The sequence below is a fragment of the Neovison vison genome, chromosome 9 (assembly GCF_020171115.1).
Source record: "Neovison vison isolate M4711 chromosome 9, ASM_NN_V1, whole genome shotgun sequence".
Lineage (NCBI taxonomy): Eukaryota > Metazoa > Chordata > Mammalia > Carnivora > Mustelidae > Neogale > Neogale vison.
In genome coordinates, this window is record NC_058099.1 from 88,853,920 (window position 1) to 88,876,497 (window position 22,578).

General features: G+C 37.9%; 1 protein-coding gene, 1 non-coding gene and 1 pseudogene across 5 annotated transcripts in view; all 3 read right to left on the minus strand.

Moving 5' to 3' along the window:
- C9H9orf85 (chromosome 9 C9orf85 homolog) overlaps positions 1 to 22,578 on the minus strand; it is a 139,829-nt gene that overhangs the window by 59,569 nt on the left and 57,682 nt on the right. The window contains exons 3-4 of one of the 4 annotated variants that reach the window (XM_044265904.1): positions 9,851 to 9,964; positions 9,178 to 9,355 (exon numbers count right to left, since the gene is read on the minus strand). The exons of 2 other annotated variants lie outside the window; for them this stretch is intronic. In XM_044265904.1, the coding sequence (XP_044121839.1) occupies positions 9,208 to 9,355; positions 9,851 to 9,964 (262 nt within the window). In that variant the 3' untranslated portion in view covers positions 9,178 to 9,207. Of the gene's footprint in view, positions 1 to 9,177; positions 9,356 to 9,850; positions 9,965 to 20,002; positions 20,221 to 22,578 lie in introns of those variants that run through there. One more of the 4 variants, XM_044265906.1, reaches the window with a different exon arrangement.
- Positions 382 to 488, minus strand: LOC122917869. Its single transcript, XR_006386496.1, has one exon. It is a non-coding gene; the product is annotated as a U6 spliceosomal RNA (small nuclear RNA).
- LOC122917860 lies at positions 10,308 to 10,407 on the minus strand (annotated as a pseudogene).

Below are 22,578 nucleotides of genomic sequence, written 5' to 3' on the forward strand. Positions count from 1 at the left end.
CCCTGAGCTCATGACCTAAGCCAAAGTCAGATGCTTCACTGACTGAGCCACCCAGGAGCCCTTGAATTTCATACCTCCATACCCTAGTATAACCACCACCTAGATCAAGATCAGGTGGCTTCTGCATTCCAGAAGGTTCTCTCATGCCCCCTTCCTTGTCAATATCACACCCCCCAAAGTAACCACTATCCTGAGACCTACCACATATTAGTTTTGACTACTTTTGAACTTAGGTATAAACAGAATCATAAAATAAGTAATTTCATTGTATTTGGATTCTTTTGCTCATCATTATCTGTGAGGTTCATCAGTGGACAATGTATACCTTTCAAAATGTTAATTGAAACTTAATGCTAATGCTGAGATCAAAGACTTTTTAAAATTCATATGGAACACTTAACAGATTTGCAAGTCATCCTTGCACAGGGGTCATGCTAATCTTCTCTGTATTGCTCCAATTTTACTACATATGCTGCTGAAGTGAGCACAAGTTCAAAGACATTTGATTTGCTCTAAACCAATGAAAAAACGTGGGGTCCCTGGTTGGCTTAGTTGGTAGAATATGTGACTCTTGATCTCAGGGTTGTAAGTTTAAGCCCCATGTCAGGTTTAAAGATTACTTAAAACTAAAAAAAAAAAGAAAATTTACAAAAATGAAAAATATTATTTTAAGTAGTATTTAATAATATAAATTTAAATATTTAACAATAAAATATAATTTATATACTTCAAATTAATATTTCTAGAGGTTACAGAAACTTCTAAGCCAAATTTTGATAAAATATTTTATCACTTAGTCAACTTCTGAACATTTAGGTACTATTTATATTTTTATATCAAATATATATTTTTAGATCTTCCTTTTTGTTGTTTAAAGAGTGAGAATACACATGCACAAGTTGGGGAAGAGGTCAAGGGAGAGGGATAGAGAATCTTAAGCAGACTCCCTACTGAGCAGGGAGGCTGACATAGGGCTCAGTCTCACAACCCTGAGATCACTACCTGAGTGAAAACCAAGAGACGCTTAGCCAATGAGCCATCCAGGTGCCCCTTAAGCCTTCCATATCAGTAAAAGTACCAAATATACATTTTATGATAATGCACATTTTTCCTTTGAAAGGAACTATTTTTAAGACCATAAAAATTTTTCATTTTTAAGATTATACAGAAATAAAAGGTGCAACTTCATGTGTAATTTTATGTAGTAGTATCTTTTAAAAAGCCTGGTACTTTAATTCCTTAAAAGGTCTTACGTAAGAGATTTGAGAATGCATAATTATTTCCATCTGTATTATTGACAGAATCGTGGGACTCATTAGTATAAAGCTGAGTATGTAATCTCAGCATACTTCCGTGACTCCATAGGGTTGCCAGTAAAAACTGTGGAAAATGGTCTTGCAACATACAGTATTACACACAAATCAGAACATCATGAGTCACAAAATTCTATGCCAGAAGTTATGTGGAGGATATCTATAAAGTTTGTATAATTTAAAAAAAAATGTACCTTTAGAACAGGACACTCATTCAGTAACAACTAATGTTACGTGGGAAGAAAAAGACCCAGAAAGAGGGAGGTAGGAAGTGACAGAGGTGTGTTCAAGTTATTGTTGTTACAAATATCACTTAAGGGAAAAAAACCATTTAGGAACATGGAATATGGATAATTTTGCATAAATGCGATTGAAATGATATAGGCTTTGGAACCATATAGACGTGATTTGAATCTTAGGTTTTTTGGTTTTTTTAAAGATTATTCATTTCTTTATTTGACAGAGAGAGAGAGCAAGTACAAGCAGGTAGAGCGGCAGGCAGAGGCAGAGTGATTCCCGCTGCGCAAGGAGCCTGACATGGGGCTCAACCCCAGGAACCTGGACCAAAGACAGACGCCTAACCAACTGAGCCACCCAGGCCCCCAGGTTTATTACTTATTATCTTTCTGACTGTGGCAAGTTACTTAATCTCTGAGCTTACTTTAGTCACCTGAAAACTGAAGAATGATTACTCAGAACACTGCTGTTTATCTTATGTGATAAAAGAAAAACATTCATAACAAGTACATATAACAACTTTTCCCTGGAGCTCCTGGGTGGCTCAGTGGGTTAAAGCCTCTGCCTTCGGCTCAGGTCATGAGCTCAGGGTCCTGGGATTGAGCCCCACATCGGGCTCTCTGCTCAGCGGGGAACCTGCTTCCCCCTCTCTCTCTGCCTGCCTCTCTGCCTATTTGTGATCTCTGTCTATCAAATAAATAAATAAAATCTTTAAAAAAAAGATAAAAACAACTTTTTCTTCTCCTAATAATTATTACTGTGTTAAAAGATAATCACTGTGGGCACCTGGGTGGCTCAGTCGGTTAAGCCGCTGCCTTCGGCTCAGGTCATGATCTCAGGGTCCTGGGATCGAGTCCCGCATCGGGCTCTCTGCTCGGCAGGGAGCCTGCTTCCTCCTCTGTCTCTCTCCCTCTGCCTGCCTCTATGCCTACTTGTGATCTCTCTCTGTCAAATAAATAAATAAAATCTTTAAAAAAAAAAAAAAAGACAATCACTGCAACTTACCCTCCCAATACAACCTATGGGATATATTCAGAACTGCTTGCAAACACCTCTATTCTTTCCATTATGCAACTAGGTCTCACAATAAACTGACATCACCTGCTTAGGAAGATTACAGGTAGTATGACTCAAATGTGGAAATCAGCAGTCATAAAAAAAGTGATCTGAATTCAAGGGCTTCAGCAATGAGCACTCTCAATGATGCCTGAGACACAGTGGTTCTTCAGGAAAAAAGCTCCGAACTGTCTGAAACAATGGAAGATGAAAGCAAGGCAGAGGAGGACTGTCGGAGAGTCCTGGAATACTAATAGTATGGAAACCAGTAGAGTTACCCTGCCAGCAACGCACAAACGATTCTCACGCACACTAACCCTAATATGCAAAATGGGTCCTGGGATCAGGAGATTGTACAGGTTCAAAACCCAGATTTAATTTCTCATCTGTTAACATGGATAATGACTGTTATCACTACACAGAGTCATGATGAACACTTGATGAGCATATCATGGAAAGGCTGTAATTTTGAACAGTATCAGAATACATTCTGCCCTTGATTCACATACCCTTTGCCTTCCAAGCAAGACACCTGTTCTTGGTTCTCCTTCTGCTTCTCTGGTCATTCCTTACTCTCCAAAGCTGCACAAGCCCAGGGCACAACTCAAGGAGTCCTCGCAGAGAACAGCTGCTGAGACAGGCTTAGAGCGGAGAGGTCATGCAGTGCTGGAGTCTGGCCTTACCCATGTTAAGACCCCAGGAAATACATGCCCAGGAATAAAGACAATATTTGAGAAGAAAAACACAGGAATAAGGAACTCTAGAAATAAATGTAAAACTGCAACAGACCACCCCAGCAAAGCCCAAGATCAAGTTCTGATAGGATCAAGTCGATCGGCAGTCATCTGTTTTTTAGGGGACCCTCTAAAACGCATCATCCACAATTTCTAGCCTATAATAAAAACTATTAGATAGGCAAAACAGGAGAAAGTGTCCAATAATCAAGATGAAATAATCAATGAAAGTGAAAAAGGACTTCAAAATGTCTGTGGTAAATATGTAGATAAGAGAAAAAGATGCACGAGATGGGTAACATGGAATATTTGAACAGTTACGATCAATAAAAAAAGAATCAAATGGACATTTGCAACTGTAAAATCCAGTATCTGAAATTAGCAATTTATTAACTGGGTTTTTTTTTTTAATATTTTTATTTATTTATTTGACAGAGAGAGATCACAGGTAGGCAGAGAGGCAGGCAGAGAGAGGAGGAAGCAGGCTCCCCGCCGAGCAGAGAGCCCAATGCGGGGCTCGATTCTAGGACCCTGGGACCATGACCTGAGCCAAAGGCAGAGGCCTTAACCCACTGAGCCACCCAGGTGCCCCTATTAACTGGGTTTAATAGCACACTCAATACCTTAACCCCATTTATATAGAAGACAGAATTAATGAATGAAAAGGCAGGCCAACAGAAAACATACAAACTGGGGGCACCTGGTGGGCTCAGTCAGTGACTCTTGATCTTGGGGTTGTGAGTTCAAGCCCCACATAGAGCTTACTTTAAAAAGTAAAATAAGGGCCCCTGGGTGGCATCCAACTCTTGATTTCGGCTCAGGTCATGATCTCAAGATTATGAGATAAAGCCCTGCATGGGGCTCTGTACTGGGCATGGAGCCTGCTTAAGAGTCTCTTTCTCCCTCTCTCGCTGCCCCATGTCCCTCTGAAAAAAAAAAAAAAGTAAATAAAATTTAAAAAAATTTTTTTTGTATTTTATTTATTTATTTGACAGAGAGACCAAGAGATCACAAGTAGACAGGCAATAAGAGAGAGAGGAGGAAGCAGGCTCCCCACCAAGCAGAGAGCCCAATGCAGGGCTCGATCCCAATGCAGGGCTCGATCCCAATGCAGGGCTCGATCGCCGGGATCCTGACCTGAGCCAAAGGCAGAGGCTTAACCCACTGAGCCGCGGAGGCTCAGGTCACGGTCTCAGCCTCCTGGGATGGAGCCCCACATCAGGCTCTCTGTGCAGCAGGGAGCCTGCTTCCTCTTCTTTCTCTGCCTGACTCTCTGCCTACTTGTGATCTCTGTCTGTCAAAGAAATAAATAAAATCTTTAAAAAAATAATAATAATAAATAAATAAAAGATCATAGCCTAGGGGCACTGGGTGACTCAGTTAGTTAAGCATCTGCCTTTGGCTCGGGTCATGATCCTAGGGTCCTGGGATCAAGAGCCAAGTTCGGCTCCCTGCTCCAAGAGGAGCCTGCTTCTCCCTCTCCTTCTGCCTGTCACTCCCCCTGCTTATGCTGTCTCTCTCTCTAATACATAAATAAAATCTTAAAAAAAAAAAAAAAAGAAAAGAAAAAATATCATAGCCTACTTGCCACCCACTTGTATACCATCATCCCTATGCCATCCACGCCCTTAGACTCCCAAACAGCCAACCATCCCATATTTTTCCCTATAGCACTTTCACATTCTAATATAATTTCCTTCTTATGTTCAGTGCTTGTTGTCTATCTCTACCCACTAAAAAGTTATCTCTGAAAGGATAAGGATCTTTGTTTGGTTCATTGTTGTACCCTGCGTATCTTGAACAGTGCCCTTGCACATGTTAAGTGCTCAATGATTATTTGTTGAATTGAATGAATGCTATTATTAAATTGTTGTCATTATTATTCCAAGCCTTTGTGGTCACCAAGTAAGTTCATGCCATGGCCTCCATCTAACAGTTTTTTCTCTATTTACCTTTGGAACTCCTTTTGATGTTTGACAAGAGTGGTACCATAGTACAGTAGTTAAAAAACAGACTCTGGTACCAGACAGCATGGATCCTCAATAACAGAATTCCATATATATATATATATATATATACACATTCTGCATTCCCTAAATACATATATGGAATTTATATATATAAAAATTAGGTTAGGGTTAGGGTAACCTAAAAAACTATATTTACTTATTTATTTATTTATTATTATCTTGGGGGAGGCAAATTTATTTATTTATTATTATCTTGGGGGGTGTTTAGACAAAATAATTTCAAAAAATTAAATGAACCATATGTAACAATTAAATTTTTTTAAATATTTATGTCTGCTTAAAAAAACAAAACAAAACAAAAAAAACCCTTTCTTAGCACTAAAAACAGAAATGCAGATATTAGACTATGTCACTAGGTGATGCTCTTTGTTAAACTTCTCTCCTGAGAAGGTAATCTGGGGAGTTCTTTCCCATCTGAACGAATTTATGCTAGAACTAATGATTTAGTTGGCTCCTTAAACACAAGTTACCATGTCCAGAGAATAAGTTTATATGCAAAAAGGTAAGCCAAATTGATGGGAAACCTTCTATAAGTTCCTAAGCTTAGAATACTGTGACTTCCCCAGCATGAACCCAGTATCTCTCCATTTATTTTATCTTTCTCCATTTATGTGTCCATTTTTTCTTAATGTTTTGATAAGATTTTATATTTCTATTTTTATTTTTTTTTAAAGATTTTTGTTTATTTAACAGAGAGAGAGAAAGCACACAAGCAGGGGAAACTGCAGGCAGAGGGAGAGGGAAAAGCAGGCTTCCCAATAAGCAGGGAGCCCCAAGCAGGGCTCAATCCCAGGACCCTGGGATTATGACCTGAGCTGATGGCAGATGCTTAACTGACCAAGTCACCCAGGCGCCCTTAAGATTTTATTTTTTATTTTATTTTATTTTATTTTATTTATTTGTCAGAGAGATAGAGGAGCAAGAGTGGGCACAAGCAGACAGAGTGGTAGGCAGAGGCAGAGGGAGAAGAAGGCTCCCTGCTGAGCAAAGAGCCCGATGTCGGACTCGATCCCAGGACGCTGGGATCATGACCTGAGCCAAAGGCAGCCGTTTAACCAGCTGAGCCACCCAGGGATCCCAAGATTTTATATTTTTAAACGAAAAAATCTGATTAAAAATGGGTAGAGAGTTTGAACAGACATTTTTCCAAAGACGACATACAGATGGCCAAGAGACACATGAAAAGATGCTGGACATCACTAATACTAAGGGAAATGCAAATCAAAACCACAATGATAAGTCATCTCACACTTTGTCAGGGTGCCTACTCTCAAAAAGACAAGAAATAGCAAGCACTAGTGAGGATGTAGAGAAAATGGGGCTCTCATGCACTGCTCATGGGAACGTCAGCTGGTGCAACCACTATGGGAAGCAGTATGGAGGTTCTTCAAAAAATTAGAAAATAAAAATACTAGATGATACAGTAATTCCAGCACTGAGTATTTACCCAAAGAAAATAAAAACACTAATTTGAAAAGATATATATAGCCCTATGTTTATTGCAGCATTACTTACAATACCTAAGATATGGAACCAATCTAAGTGTCCATCCATAGATGAATGGATAAAAGGACGTGGTATATATATGTGCATGTGTATATGTATATATATACATACATATACATATAAATTACAAAATTAATAAGACAAAGACATACATACTTATCAAACTGACAGAAATTCAAAGATGAAGTATTAGGATACAGAGCACTGGAACTCTTAATATATTGCTATGGGGAAAGGAAATAATAATTCTTCTGGAAAGACACCTTGGCATTATACAGTAATCCTGAACTTGCATATGCATATTGTTGGATGGCCTGTACCACTACTAGATATAGACCTAATAGAAATGTGCACCAAGAAACAACACATATGTACTAAGAAACACATGTAGCAATGCTCACAGCAGTATTCTTTGTACTAGGAAAATTTTAAAATTACTCAAATCTCCCTCAATATTAGAGAGGATAAATGAATCATGGTATGTAAAGACAAGGGAATAAAATGCAGTAATGTAAAATGACAAAATCAGAGCTCTTAAAACAACATGCATCAATCTCAATCTCATGAATAATGAAATAAAGAAGAGATGCAACATGCAAAAGTCTGTTCATATAAAGTTCAAAACTAATGTCTGCCACTTATGTTCAAATGGTTCAGCAAACACAATATGCATCTATATCAATCTATTGAGCTATAATGAAAACATAACAAATCAACTGTGAATCTAGATAAAGGATATAGAAGGTTTCTTTTTCGCTGTTTTGTTTAGGCTTGAGATATTTCAAAATAAAAAGAAAAAAGGACTAAAAATCAGAGAAACTAGTTTATATTGTTTAAAAGTAGTTTCTTGGGGCGCCTGGGTGGCTCAGTGGGTTAAGCCGCTGCCTTCGGCTCAGGTCATGATCTCAGGGTCCTGGGATAGAGTCCCGCATCGGGCTCTCTGCTCAGCAGGGGGCCTGCTTCCCTTCCTCTCTATCTGCCTGCTTCTCTGCCTACCTGTGATCTCTGTCTGTCAAATAAATAAATAAAATCTTTAAAAAAAAATAAATAAAATAAAAGTAGTTTCTTCATCTGGATGACAAATGTATGACTTTTCTTCATAATTAACTATACATTTTTTTTTTAAGATTTTATTTATTTATTTGACAGACAGAGATCACAAGCAGGCAAAGAGGCAGGCAGTGAGTGAGAGGGAGAAGCAGGCTCCTGGCTGAGCAGAGAGCCCAATGCGGGGCTCCATGCAGGGCTCGATCCCAGGACCCTCAGATCATGACCTGAGCCGAAGGCAGAAGTATAACCCACTGAGCCCCCCAGGCGCCCGAAAACATACATATTTTATACATTATTTTCTGTATGTGTATCTTGCACAAGAAGAAAAGTAAAAAATGGGATCAGGTATGCAAAAATACTTTCAAAGGAAAAACTGCTACAACACTTGTTAAACATTATTATAAAAAATAACAAGCTTTTTATAATAAGCTTATAAGTAAGGGGGCTTTGTTATGTGGGCCATTTACTTGAGATCAATCTATAAAAAAGTACTTAATGTGGACCAATTTTTGAGGCTAGCACTGATTTTTCCACAAGATAGTTCTTACATAACCAACAATTCTGAATCTTCTTTAGTTTGATATTAGGTAGTATAGTCTTCTAAATAATTCCCCAAAACTGCAATATGATACCCTAAGACTCATTTTGGCAGGTATTCTAGCATATGCTACTTAAAAATTTATTATAAGAAAGTTCTGGATGAAATCTTGCCATTTGCGATGACGTGGATAGAATTAGAGTGTATTATCTTAGCAAAATAAGTCAATCAGAGAAAGATAATTATCATATGATCTCCCTGATACAAGGGAAGTTGAGAGGCAACGTGAAGGGTTTGGGGGACAGGAAAGGAATAAATGAAACAAGATGGGATCAGGAGGGAGAAAGACCATAAAAGACTCTTAAGCTCACAAAACAGAGGGTTGCTGGGGGAGGGGGATAGGGAGAGAGTGGTTGGGTTATGGACATTGGGGAAGGTATGTGCTACAGTGAGTGCTATGAAGTGTAAACCTGGCGATTCACAGACATGTACCCCTGGGGCTAATAATACATTACAGATTAATAAAAAAATAAAAAATAAATTAAAAAAAAGAAAGCTCTGGATCAAAGTTTTAGAATTATCCAGGTATCATGCATAATTTATATTGTCCATGTGTGAATTGTGCCTATTTTCTATAGGTTTTTGCCATTTTTCTCATTAGGATTTCACAGTATTTTTTGTGTAAAACTCCCAAAGTCAAAAGTCACTCAGAATTTCATGTTTTTAAACTGGCTTTTAATATATTAACCCACTTGATTGTCTTTTGTGTCATCTAAATCAATATCAAAATCTAAGTCATCATCGCTTTCTTCTTCATTTCTTCTGCAACTTCTATGGTTGGAACGTAGATTACTTTCAGGATTTTCTGTCTTTTCTGGTTCTTTATTAAACCTAAAAAAAAACAAAACACTTCTATTTATTTCTCAGGCTTTCATTTTCTGTTGATTGAAATGAACTTTGTATTTACTGATTGATAGGAATCTAATAAGTATAAAGAAAACAATCCTTGAAGACTAACTCCAGTCTTGAAGTCCTGACTCCAACCAATTATAATACTGTTGTCAATAAAGTAGGCTCAAAGAAATTAATAAGTGATGACCATTCAAGAAAATTAGTTGCATAATGAATAAATTCTTGAGTGATGAGTGATGAATATGAACTTCAAAGGTATTTTAATTTCCTAAAAATATAGTTAAATTTTTACTATAATGATAGAAAAATATAATAAATAATTAAGATTTTTTCCTGTTAGGTAGGAAAAAAAAGTCTAAATCAGTGTGATACACTGTACCTTAAGACTCTCAGAGCTACTGGATGTTTCCTCAAAAAAAATTCAGAGATCAATTACTTAAAGAGTAAATCTCAAACAAAAAAGAAAATACTCACGGAATAACAATGTCTTCTTTCTTTCCACATTTTGCACAAACTTCAAGTTCACAGGCACATGGTCTACACATTATGTGGTAAGAATCCTTCACTGACTTTTGTAAACATTTAACACTAAAAGTGGGGGGGAAAATCAAGCATTATTTTTTACCAATTGCCTAAGATTTATTTGATGAAATAAAATAAACATAGGGCTGCTCTACTAACTAAGCTATGTAGGCACCCCAGATTTATCTACTTTCTTAACGCTTTTAAAAATGTCATCTTCGGGGCGCCTGGGTGGCTCAGTGGGTTAAGCCACTGCCTTCGGCTCAGGTCATGATCTCAGAGTCCTGGGATCGAGTCCCGCATCGGGCTCTCTGCTCAGCGGGGAGCCTGCTTCCCTCTCTCTCTCTCTCTCTCTCTGCCTCTCTGTCTACTTGTGATTTCTCTCTGTCAAATAAATAAATAAAATCTTAAAAAAAAAAATGTCATCTTCACGTCATCCTTGCGCAGGGGCCATGCTAATCTTCTCTGTATCGTTCCAATTTTAGTATATGTGCTGCCGAAGCAAGCACTAAAAATGTCATCTTCGATTCGTGACAATTTTACTTCTTCCTTTCCTATTTGGATGCCTTTCATTTCTTTTTCTTGCCTAATTACTCTGGCTACGACTTTCAGTACTATGTTGAATCAAAGTAGCAAGAACAGGCATCCTTGTCTTGTTCCTGATCTTAGAGGAAAAGCTTCTGGCTTTTCATTGCAAGTATAATGTTAGCTGTGGGTTTGTCATAAGAGGCCTTTATTATGTTGAGGTATACTTCCTCTATACCCTGTTTGTTGAGAGTTTTCATCATAAACAGATGTTGACATTTTCTGTCTAATGTTTTTTCTGCATTTATTGAGAGTTGAATTTGGCTTGCTAATATTTTGTTGAGGATTCTTGCAACTACATACATGAGGAATATAGGCTAGCAATTTTCTTTTCCTCTGCCATCCTTGTCTGGTTTTGGTATCCAGGTGATTCTGGCCTCATAAAATGAGTTTGGAATTTTTGGAAAGATTTGAGATGAATCACTATTAATTCTTTAAATATTGGCAGAATTCACCTATGAAACTGTCTGGTCCTGGAGTTTTGTTTTGGGAGAGGTTTTTAATTATTAATTCAATTTTACTAGTACTTAATCTGTTCAGATTTTCTTTTTTTTTTTTTAACGATTTTATTTATTTATTTGTCAGAGAGAGAGAGAGAGACAGCACAAGCAGGGGGAGTGGCAGTCAGAGAAGGCAGAGGGAGAAGCAGGCTCTCCTCGGAGCAAGGGGCCCCACAGGGGACTTGATCCCAGGACCCCGGAATCTCGACCCGAGCCAAAGGCAACAGCTCAGCCAACTGAGACTCCCAGGCGTCCCTGTTCAGATTTTCTATTTCTTTAATTCAGTCTTGGTAGATAGTGTGTTTCTAGGAAAATACCTATTTCTCCCATTTGTTCACATACGTTTGTTCATATAGTCTCTTGGGATCCTTTTTATTTATGTTGTATTACTTGTAACTTCTACTCTTTTACTTCTGATTTTACTTGACTCTTCTCTCTTTTATACTTGGTGAGTTTAACAAAAGATTTGTTAATTTTGTTTTATCTTTCCAAAGCACCAGTTCTTAGTTTCACTGATCTTTTCTACTTTCTTTTTAGTTTCTATTTCTTTCTTTCTTTCTTTCTTTTTTCCCCTGCTTTGGTCTATGTTATTTCCTCCCTTCTCCTAAGTTTGGGCTTTAGTTCGCCTACTTCTGCTGCATCTTTTAAGTTATGGTGTGTTGTATTTCCATTTTCAGTTGTCTTCAGGTTTTTTAAATTTCTCTTTTGATTTCTTCATTCACTCACTGGTTGTTCAGCAGCATGTTGTTTACTTCACTTTTGTACTCGTAATTTATTTCTGCTTTTATAGCACTGTGGTTGAAAAAGATGCTTAATATGATTTCAGTCTTCTTAAGTTTTTCAAGTTTGTTTTGTGCCCTAACATATGAACTATGCTGAAGAGTATTCCATGTGTAATTGAGAAGAAAATGTATTCTGTTGTTTCTGGATGGAATATTCTGTACTTATTTGTATAATATTGTTAAAATGTTCATATTACCCAAAGTAATATACAGATTCAATGTAATGGTTAGCAAAATTCCAGTGACATTTCTCACAAAAATAGAACAATTCTAAACTTTATATGGAACCACAAAAGACCCTGAAGAGTCAAAGCAATCCTGAGAAAGAACAAAGCTGGAGATGTCTCACATCTTGATTTCAAACTATATTACAAAGCTACAGTAATCAAAAAAGTATGGTATGGACATGAAAACAAGCACATAGATCAATAGAACAGAACTGATAGCCCCGAAACAAAAGCACACATATATGGTCAATTAATATACAACAAAGTTGCTAAGAACAAACAATAGGAAAACAACAGTCTCTTCAATAAATAGGGCTGGGAAAACTGGACAGCCACATGCACAAAAAGTGAAACTGGATCCCTGTCCTACACCATATACAAAAATTCACTCAAGGGGCACCTGGGTGGATCAGTAGGTTAAAGCCTCTGCCTTCAGCTCAGGTCATGATCCCAGGGTCATGGGATCGAGCCCTGCATAGGGCTCTCTGCTCAGCGGGGAGCCTGCTTCCCTTCCTATCTCTCTGCCTGACTCTCTGCCTACTTGGGATCTCTGCCCGTCAAATAAATAAATAAAATCTTTAAAAAAAGAAAAATTTCATTCAAAATGGACTAAATACTTGAGTGTAAGACTTGAAATTATAAAATCCCTAGAAGAAAACATGGGCAATAAGCTCCTTAATAGAGGCCTTAGCAATAATCTTTTGAATTTAAGACTAAAAGTAAAGCAGAAAAATTAAAAATGAGTAAGGGGCACTATATCAAACTAAAAAGCTTCTGTACAGCAAAGAAAACCATCAAAATGAAAAGGTAACCTACTAAATAAAAAATATTTACAACTCATATATAGTATCTGAGAAGGGGTTAACATCCAAAACTTAATGAGCTCACACAACTCAATAGCAAAAAATACAATCTGATTATAAATGGAAAAAGAATCTCAATAGACGGGGCACCTGGGTGGCTCTGCCTTCAGCCTCTGCCTTCAGCTCGGGTCATGATCTCAGAGTCCTGGGATCAAGCCCCGCATCGGGCTCTCTGCTCGGCGGGGAGCCTGCTTCCCCCCTCTGCCTGCCTCTCTGCCTATTTGTGATCTCTGCCTGTCGAATAAGTAAATAAAATCTTTAAATAAGTAAATAAATAAAAATTAAAAAAAAAAAAAGAGTCTCAATAAACACTTTTCCAAAGAAGATGGCCAACAGATATATGAAAAAAATACACAACATCATTAATTACCAGGAAAATACAAACCAAAACTACAATGATATCTCCCCCACACATGTTAAAATGGCTGTTATCAAAAAGACAAGAAGAGGGGCGCCTGGGTGGCTCAGTGGGTTAAGCCGCTGCCTTCAGCTCAGGTCATGATCTCAGGGTCCTGGGATCGAGTTCCGCATCAGGCTCTCTGCTCAGCAGGGAGCCTGCTTCCCTCTCTCTCTCTCTGCCTGCCTCTCCATCTACTTGTGATTTTTCTCTGTCAAATAAATAAATAAAATCTTTAAAAAAAAAAAAAAAGACAAGAAGAATGGGGCGCTTGGGTGGCTCAGTGGGTTAAAGGCTCTGCCTTCGGTTCAGGTCATGATCCCAGGGTGCTGGGATCAAGCCCTGCGTCGGGCTCTCTGCTCATCGGGGAGCCTACTTCCTCCTCTCTCTCTGCCTGCCTCTCTGCCAACTTGTGATCGCTGTCTGTCAAATAAATAAATAAAATCTTAAAAAAAAAAAAAAAGACAAGAAGAAGTGTTAATGAGGATGTGGAGAAAAGGGGACCCTCTTTTATATAAAACAATATGGAGGCTCCTCAAAAAACCAAAATTAGAAATACTATATGAGATCTACTAACTCCACTTCTGGGTATTTCTCTTCAGAAAATAAAAACACTAACTTGGAAAGATACTGCATCCCATGTTAACTGCAGCATTATTTGCAACAGCCAGGAAATGGAAACAACATATGGGCATCTGGCTGGCCATCAGTAGAGCATATAACTCTTAATCTTGGGGTTATGCGTTTGAATCCCATATTGGGCATAGAGATAACTTAAAGAAAAGAAAAAGAAATGAAAATAACCAATGATTCTATTCATCGATGAATGAATGAAGAAAATGTGCTAAAATATACAATGGAATATTATTCAGACATAAAAAGAAGAAAATCAAAAGGTACAAACTTCCAGTTATAAAATAGTCATGTGAAAGTAATGCACAGCATAACAATTACAGTTAATATTAACTGGATTGCATATTTGAAAGTTGCCAAGAGAGCAGATCTTAAAAGTTCTCAGCACAAGAAAAAACAACTTTTTAAACTATATATGGTGGCAGATGTTAATGAGACTTATTGTGGTGATCATTTTGCAATGTATATAAACATCAAATCATTATACTGTACAACTATAACTAATATAATGTTATATGTTGATTATACCTGAATTTTAAAAAATTTAAAACTTTTGGGGGCACCTGGGTGGCTAAGTTATTAAACATTTGCCTTTGGCTCAGGTTATGATCCCAGGGTCCTGAGATGGAGTCCTGCATTGGGCTCTTTGCTCTGCAGGAACCCTGCTTCTCCTTCTCCACTCTCCCTGCTTGGTTCCCTTTCTCACTGTCTCTCTCTGCCAAATAAATGAATAAAACCTTAAAAAAAAATTTAAACATCAATGGACATTATTAGTATAGAAAAAAAAAATAAAACCTCATTGAATGGCAGAAAATATTTGCAAATACAGTAATAGATTTGTATCTAAAATACATACTCTTCTAACTCGATAATATAAACACAAAATAGTAAAGGATTTGAATAGACATTTCACCAAAAAAAGATAAATGGCCAATAAGCATTGAAAAGATGCTCAATGCCACTAGACATCAGGGAAATGCAAATCAAAATTGCAATGACATACCACCTCACAACACTAGAATGACTATTATCATAAAGAAGGACAATAACAAGTGTCAATAACAATGTGGAGAAGTTGGAGACTTCATATTGCTGGTGTTAAGTAAAAAAGTATGGCTGCTTTTGAAAACAATCTGGCAATTCCTCAAAAAGTTAGATACAGAGTTAACATACAACCCTGGAATTCCAATTCTCTCTCTCTACATACACACACAGAAAGGAGAACTGAAAACAAATATGCAGGGGCACCTGGGTGGCTCAGTGGGTTAAAGCCTCTGCCTTTGGCTCAGGTCATGATCCCAGGGTCCTGGGATGGAGTCCGCCTCTGGCTCTCTGCTCAGCAGGGATCCGGCTTCCCTTCCACTCTCTCTGCCTGCCTCTCTGCCTACTTGTGATCTCTGTCTGTCAAATGAATAAATAAAATCTTTTAAAAAAAAAGAAAGAAAGAAAACAAATACGCATACAAAAACTTGTCCCTGAGCGTTGACAGCGGCATTATTTGTTAATAGCCAAAAGAGTAGAACAATCTGAATGTCCATCAAGTAATGAATGGGTAAATAAGATATACAGCTCTACAATGGAATATTTAGTAATAAGAAAGAATTAAGTACTGATAAGTGTTACAATATACTTGAAAAAATTATGCTAAATAAAAGAAGCCAGTCACAAAACACTGCATGTAACATGATTCTGTTTATGTGAAATTCCAAAATACGCAAATGGATAAAGACAGAAAGCAAGAGCGGGGTGGGGGGGGTGGGGGGGGGTGGGGTTCAGGAGTTAATGGAGATTGACTACTAGAGGGCAAGGAGTTTCTTGAAGAGATGATTGTAAGGACCTATTTAGAAACTGTCGGCTGTTCCCCTTCCCCCAGGGGATTTACTTGGATACAAGTCCCGAAAACCAGCCTCAGGTAACAAAGCTCAAAAACAGGGGTGGGTCAGGCCAGGTGGAGACATGCTATCAGTGGGGGGGATGCATGCTGTCTCCCTAGCTACCAAGGAGTAGGGGCCCTGCCCTTTGGGAGCCTTTTTGGCGCCAATCCTAACAAGGTGTAATAGGCTGGTTCAAATGTCTACTAGGGTAAATTGTAATTCAGTTGGTCACCTAGCATCACTGTGGAATTTCCTGTGTGTGTGTGTTACAATCTCATTGGTCACCTGTGCGTGGCCAGGCCCCACCACATGGCCTTTGCCCTTAAAAGCTAGTCTGTGAAACAGAGAAGGGTCGCCCTCTCTTGTAAGAGGTGCACCCCCAAACGTTTGGTTAGATTCTTGATGCTTGGAGTGAAATAAAGCTTTGCTTGACCTTTGCTTTTTATCAGTCTCATTCCTTTAATCACGGACCAATTATTGGGGCATAACAATGATGAAAATTTCAAATTGATTGTTGTGATGGTCACACAACTCTATGATACTGAATTGTACATGTCAAATGGATGAACTGTATAGTGTGTGAATTAAATCTTCATAAAGGTTTTTTTTTTTTTTTAAGATTTTATTTATTTATTTGACAGAGAGAAATCACAAGTAGATGGAGAGGCAGGCAGAGAGAGAGAGGGAAGCAGGCTCCCTGGGCAGAGAGCCCGATGCGGGACTCGATCCCAGGACCCTGAGATCATGACCTGAGCCGAAGGCAGCGGTCCAACCCACTGAGCCACCCAGGCGCTCCTTCATAAAGGTTTTTTAAAACATCAAATGGAAGTGTTAGAAATAAGAAAAACCTGGAACAAAAGACGTAAGATACCAGAAATTCACTTTATTTTTATTTTATTTTTTTTAAAGATTTTATTTATTTATTTGACAGAGAGAGATCACAAGTAGGCAGAGAGGCAGGCAGAGAGAGAGAGGGGGAAGCAGGCTCCCTGCCGAGCAGAGAGCCGGATGCGGGACTCGATCCCAGGACCCTGAGATCATGACCTGAGCCGAAGGCAGCGGCTTAACCCACTGAGCCACCCATAAATATACAGATACAAATCAAAACAAGAAAAAGAAAAAAAAGAAAGAAAGAAAGTAGGACAAGGGGGAAAAAACAAACACTAATCAACAGAAAGCTGGAGTCACTATATTATTATCAAAATATACTTCAATTTCAAGGTATAAAAAGGGCTATTATGACATGACAATAAAGGGATCAATCTTCCAAAAACACACAATAATCCTAAATGTTTATGCACCTAACAACAGGGTGTTAAAATAAATGAAGCAAAACTACTGCTGAAAAGAGAAATAGAAAAAGTACAGTTATGGACTTCCCTCTCTGTAATGGAATAAGTCTACAAAAAAGTCAGTAAAGATACAGAACACCTGCCTGATAGAAGGCTATCAAATTTATAGAAATTCCACCGAACAAGAACAATATATTCTCTTCAAGTACACAATGGAGCTTTCTTCATGCCAGACCATATTTTGAGCCATAAAACCAATCTCAACAAAATTTTTAAAAAAATCTTAAACCTGAAATTTGTTATTTTACTGCAATGACATTAATTGTTTAAAAAAATCAATAAAACAGAAAACTATCTGGAAAAGCCCTAATATCTAGAAAATAAAACAGTCCCAAGTAACCTACAGGTCAAAGAGGAAATCACAAGGGAAATTAGAAATATTTTGACTGGTGGCACCTGGCTGGTTCAGTCCGTTAAGCCTCCAACTCTTTTTTTTTTTTTTTTTTAAGATTTTATTTATTTATTAGACAGAGAGAAAAATCACAAGCAGGCAGAGAGGCAGGCAGAGAGAGAGAAGGGGGAAGCAGGCTCCCTGCTGAGCAGAGCGCCCGATGTGGGACTCGATCCCAGGACCCTGAGATCATGACCTGAGCCGAAGGCAGCGGCTTAACCCACTGAGCGCCCCATGCCTCCAACTCTTGATTTCGGCTCAGGTCATGATCTGAGGGTCCTGGAATCAAGCCCCACATTGACCTCATGGCTCATAGAGGATCTGCTTGTCTCCCTCTCCCTCTGCCCTGTGTGTGTGTGTGTGTGTGTGTGTGTATACACACGCACGCATGTACTCTCTCTCTGAAATAAATGAATCTTTAAAAAAATTAAAAAGAAAGAAAAGACTTAAAAAAATATTTTGATTGAACAACAATGAAAACACATCATCAAAATTTATAGAACAGAGCTAAAAATGTTCCTGGGAAATTTATATAATATTTATATTAAATAAGAAGAACTATCTTAACTTCTACTTTAAGAAAGTGGGATTGGGGGACGCCTGGGTGGCTCAGTTGGTTGGACGACTGCCTTCGGCTCAGGGCGTGATCCTGGAGTCCCGGGATCGAGTCCCACATCAGGCTCCCAGCTCCATGGGGAGTCTGCTTCGCTCTCTGACCTTCTCCTCGCTCGTGCTCTCTCTCACTGTCTCTCTCTCTCAAATAAATAAATAAAATCTTTAAAAAAAAAAAAAAAAAAAAAGAAAGTGGGATTGGGGGGGAGTTGTAAATTAAATGCAAAGCAAACAAAAGAAAGGAAGCAATATCAATACAAACCAAAATCAATAAAATTGAGGGGTGCTTGGCTGGCTAGTTAGTAGAGCATGCGACTCTTGATCTTGGGGTCATAAGTTTGAGACCCACAAGTAGAATAGAGTTTACTTAAAAAAAAAAAATCAATAAAATCAAAAACAGAAAAATAGAGAAGGTCAGTAAAACCAAAAGTAGGCTCTATTAAAAAATTAATATAATTCATAAACACAAAGCCAGATTGATGAAGATAAAAAAAAAGAAACAAATTACCAGTATCAAGAATGAAAGAAGGGACAGCGTTAGACAAATCCAACAGATATTAAAAGAATAATAAGGGAATATTACTAACAACTCTATATCCATAAATTCAACAACTTTGTTGAAATAGACAAATTTCTGGGGTGCCTGGGTGGCTCAGTTAAACATCTGCCTTCATCTCAGGTCATGATCTCAGGGTCCTGGGATGGAGCCCTGTGCCCCCCTACTCCCTGCTCAGTGTCTGCTTCTCCCTTTCCCTCTGCCTTCCTCACCCTCATGTTGTGTGCAATCTCTTTCTCTCTCTCAAGTAAGTAAAAATTAAAAGAAAAAAAAATAGACACATTCCCGAAAAGGCATACTATCAAAACTTGCTTTAAAAGAAACAGATAATCAGGGCCTCTGGGTGGCTCAGTCATTAAGAACCCACCTTTGGCTCAGGTCATGGATCCCAGGGTCCTGGGATTGAGCCTCCCACTGGGCTCCCTGGGTAGGAGAAAAAAAAAAAAAGAAAGAAAAAAGAAGAAATAGATAATCTAAAAACTCCTCTACCCATTAAAGAGAAAATTAATCTTAGTTGAAAACTCTAGCCCCAAAAGGGCTTCACTAGTGAATTCTACCAAATAAGAAATAGCACTAATTAAAAAAAAAAAAAAAAAGGAATAGTACTAATTTTACACAAATCCTTCCAGAAAAGAGAAAACAAAATAGGAAGGAACAGTTCCCAACTGATTTTATGAGACCCTAATAACATGACAAAACAAAGACAAAATTATAAACTGGTTTTTCTAATGAACATAGATATCGAAATCTAAGACAAAATGTTAGCAAATGAAATTTAGCAATATATAAAAAGGATATATATCATGACTCATGATGGCTCAGTGGGTTAAAGCCTCTGCCTTCGGCTCAGGTCATGATCCCAGGGTCTTGGGATCGAGACCCGCAACAAGCCCCGCATCGAGCCCCACATCGAACCCCTCATGGAGCTCTCTGCTCAGCGGGGATAGAAGCTCTCTGCTTCTATCTCTTTGCCTGCCTCTCTGCCCTACTTGTGATCTCTGTCAGATAAATAAATAAAATCTTAAAAAAAAATCCATTAATATAATTCACTAAATTGATGTTTTAAGGAAGAAAAACCATATATTGATTTCATCAGATGTAAAAAAAGCATTTAACAAAATTTAACATCCATTCATGATAAAAACTCTCAGCAAACTATAAAGAAACTTCCTCAACCTGATAAAAAGCTCCTAGAAGGAAATTATAGCTAATAACATATTTACTGGTAAAAGAATGAATAAAATCAGGAAAAGGGCAAGAATATGGGCCCTCATCATTCCTTTTCAAAAAACATACAAGGGATCCGAAGCAGTGCAACAAAGGCAAAAAAGAAATACAATAGCATACAGATTGGAAAGCAAGAAATACAACTGTCTTAATTGGAAAAAAAAAAAATCATTGTCTATGTAGAAAATTCCAACAAATTTACAAAAGCAGTATTAGAAATAAAAAGTGAGGGACACCTGGTGGCTCACTTGGCAGAGCATGCGAGTCTCCATCTTGACGGCTGTGAGTTCAGGTCCCACATTGGGTGTAGAGATTACTTAAAACTAAAATTTAATAAATAAATAAATAAATAAACGTGAGTTTATTAAAGTCATAGTATATATGGTCAGTAAACAAAAATGAACTATACATAGCAACACCAATGTCTTTCTGTAGAAATTAGCAAACTGATTCTAAAAGCTGTTTTTTAAAAAAGCAAAAAAAGCTGTAATAGTCAAAACTATTTTGAAAAAGAAAACCAGCTGGAAGATTCATGATTGGATTTTAAGACTTATGATAAGGCTACAGTAATCAAGTCAGTGTGGTTTGGTGAAAGGATAAACACACAGATCAATGGGATAGAACACATTCCAGAAATAGATATATAGTATATATAATCGATTGATTTTTCAGAACAGTACTAAGGGAATTCAATGGAGAAAAAACAGTCCTTTCAATAAATAATGCTGGAACAACTGGATATTCAAAAAATTAACAGGAAATGGGTTAAAAGTCCAAATATAAAACCAAGAATTATATAACATCAAAAGAAAACAGGAGAAAATATTTGTGATCCTAGGCCAGGCAAAGATTTCTTAGCTACAACAACAAAATCAAGAACAAAAATTCCTGATAAAGCCTGATCTTCATCAAAATAAAAAATTATTCCACTCTGAAAGTATAGGGGACAAGCGTAGGCTGCCCCAAGATGGGACTCTGGCATGAACATTATGCTGAGTTAAAAGCAATCAAAACCCAGCAGATTCAGGAAAAGCCCTTTACGTCCCCACAACTGCTTGCTTATACCAGGAAGACAGCTATTACTAGAGATTCCACTTTACCTAGCCATTTACCCACATAAAAGTAAAACCTTTGTTTTCTAAACATCTCCTCTCGCCTTCCTGCTAATGGTCTTTCTCCCCTTTGCATCCTCAGACCCTGACCCCTCTCCTTAGCTCATACAGATCATGTTACCTATCTTTGGAATTTCCATGTTTCTGTGGATTCCCTGTACTTAGACTATTAAACTTGATTTTCTCCTGTTAATCTGTTTTATGTTGATTTGATTCTTAGTTCGGCTAGCAGGACTTTGAAAGGTAGAGGAAATTCTTCCTCCCCAACAAAAGTCACTATTAAGAGAATTAAAAAAAAAAATGTCAGAGGTTGGCAGAAAGTATCTGCGAAATCGATACCTGATAAAAGATTTGTACCCGCAATATATAAAGAACGTTCAAAACCCAGTAATAAGTAAACAATTCAATAAAACCATGAGCTAAAATATATAAAGAAGACTTCACTAAAGAAGAACAAATGCAGAATGAGCACATAGAAAGATGTTTAGCATCACTGGTCATCAAACAAATGCAAATTAAAATCACAATGAGATAAAGCTACACACTTAAGGCTAAAACAGGGCACACTGAGGCACCTGGGTGGCTCACCTGGTTAAGCATCTGACCTTGGCTCATGTGAACCCAGGGTCCTAGGACTGAGCCCACGTTGGGCTCTGTGCTGAGCGGGGAGTCCACTTTGCCCTCTCCCTCTGCCCCTGCCCCTCCCCCTGGCTCGTGTTCTATTTCTCAAATAAATAGTCTTTAAAAATAAATAAATAAATAAATAAATAAATAAATAAATAAATAAATAAAACAATACAAAACAAACAGAAGATCCTAAGTGTTGATGAGGATGCAGAACATCTAGAACTCCTACACTGCCAGTAAGAATGCAAACAGTGGGGCGCCTGGGGGGGCTCAGTGGGTTGAGCCGCTGCCTTCTACTTGGGTCATGATCTCAGGATCCTGGGATGGAGTCCCACATCGGGCTCTCTGCTCAGCAGGGAGCCTGCTTCCCCCTCTCTCTCTCTCTGCCTGCCTCTCCATCTACTTGTGATGTCTCTCTGTCAAATAAATAAATAAAATCTTAAAAACAAAAAAAAAAGAATGCAAACAGTACAGCCATTTTGGAAAACAGTCTGATACTTCCTTATAAACACATCCCTATCATATAATCCAACAAACTCAGTGCTACACATTCACTCAAGAGAAATAAAAACCTGTTCACATAAAACCCTGTACAGGAATGTATATGACAGCATAATTCATAATCACCAAAAACTAGCAAAACCCAAGGGTCCATCAATTGGTGAATGGACAATCAGTAGTCCATCTTTACCGAACTACTCATCCACACTAAAATATGGATGAATCGCAGATCTACTATGAAGTTAAGGAAGCCAGTCTCAAAAGGCCATATGCTATATGATTGTATATATAGGACATTCTGGAACAGGTTTAAGTATAGGAAATGGAAATATATCAGTGTTTCCTAGGGCCTGAGAGTGTGGGTGTGATGAAAGACTGAAGCAGAAAAATGTTCAGTTTTAGCCCATAAGGCTGATCTATAGCCTGAATAGTTTTGATCAA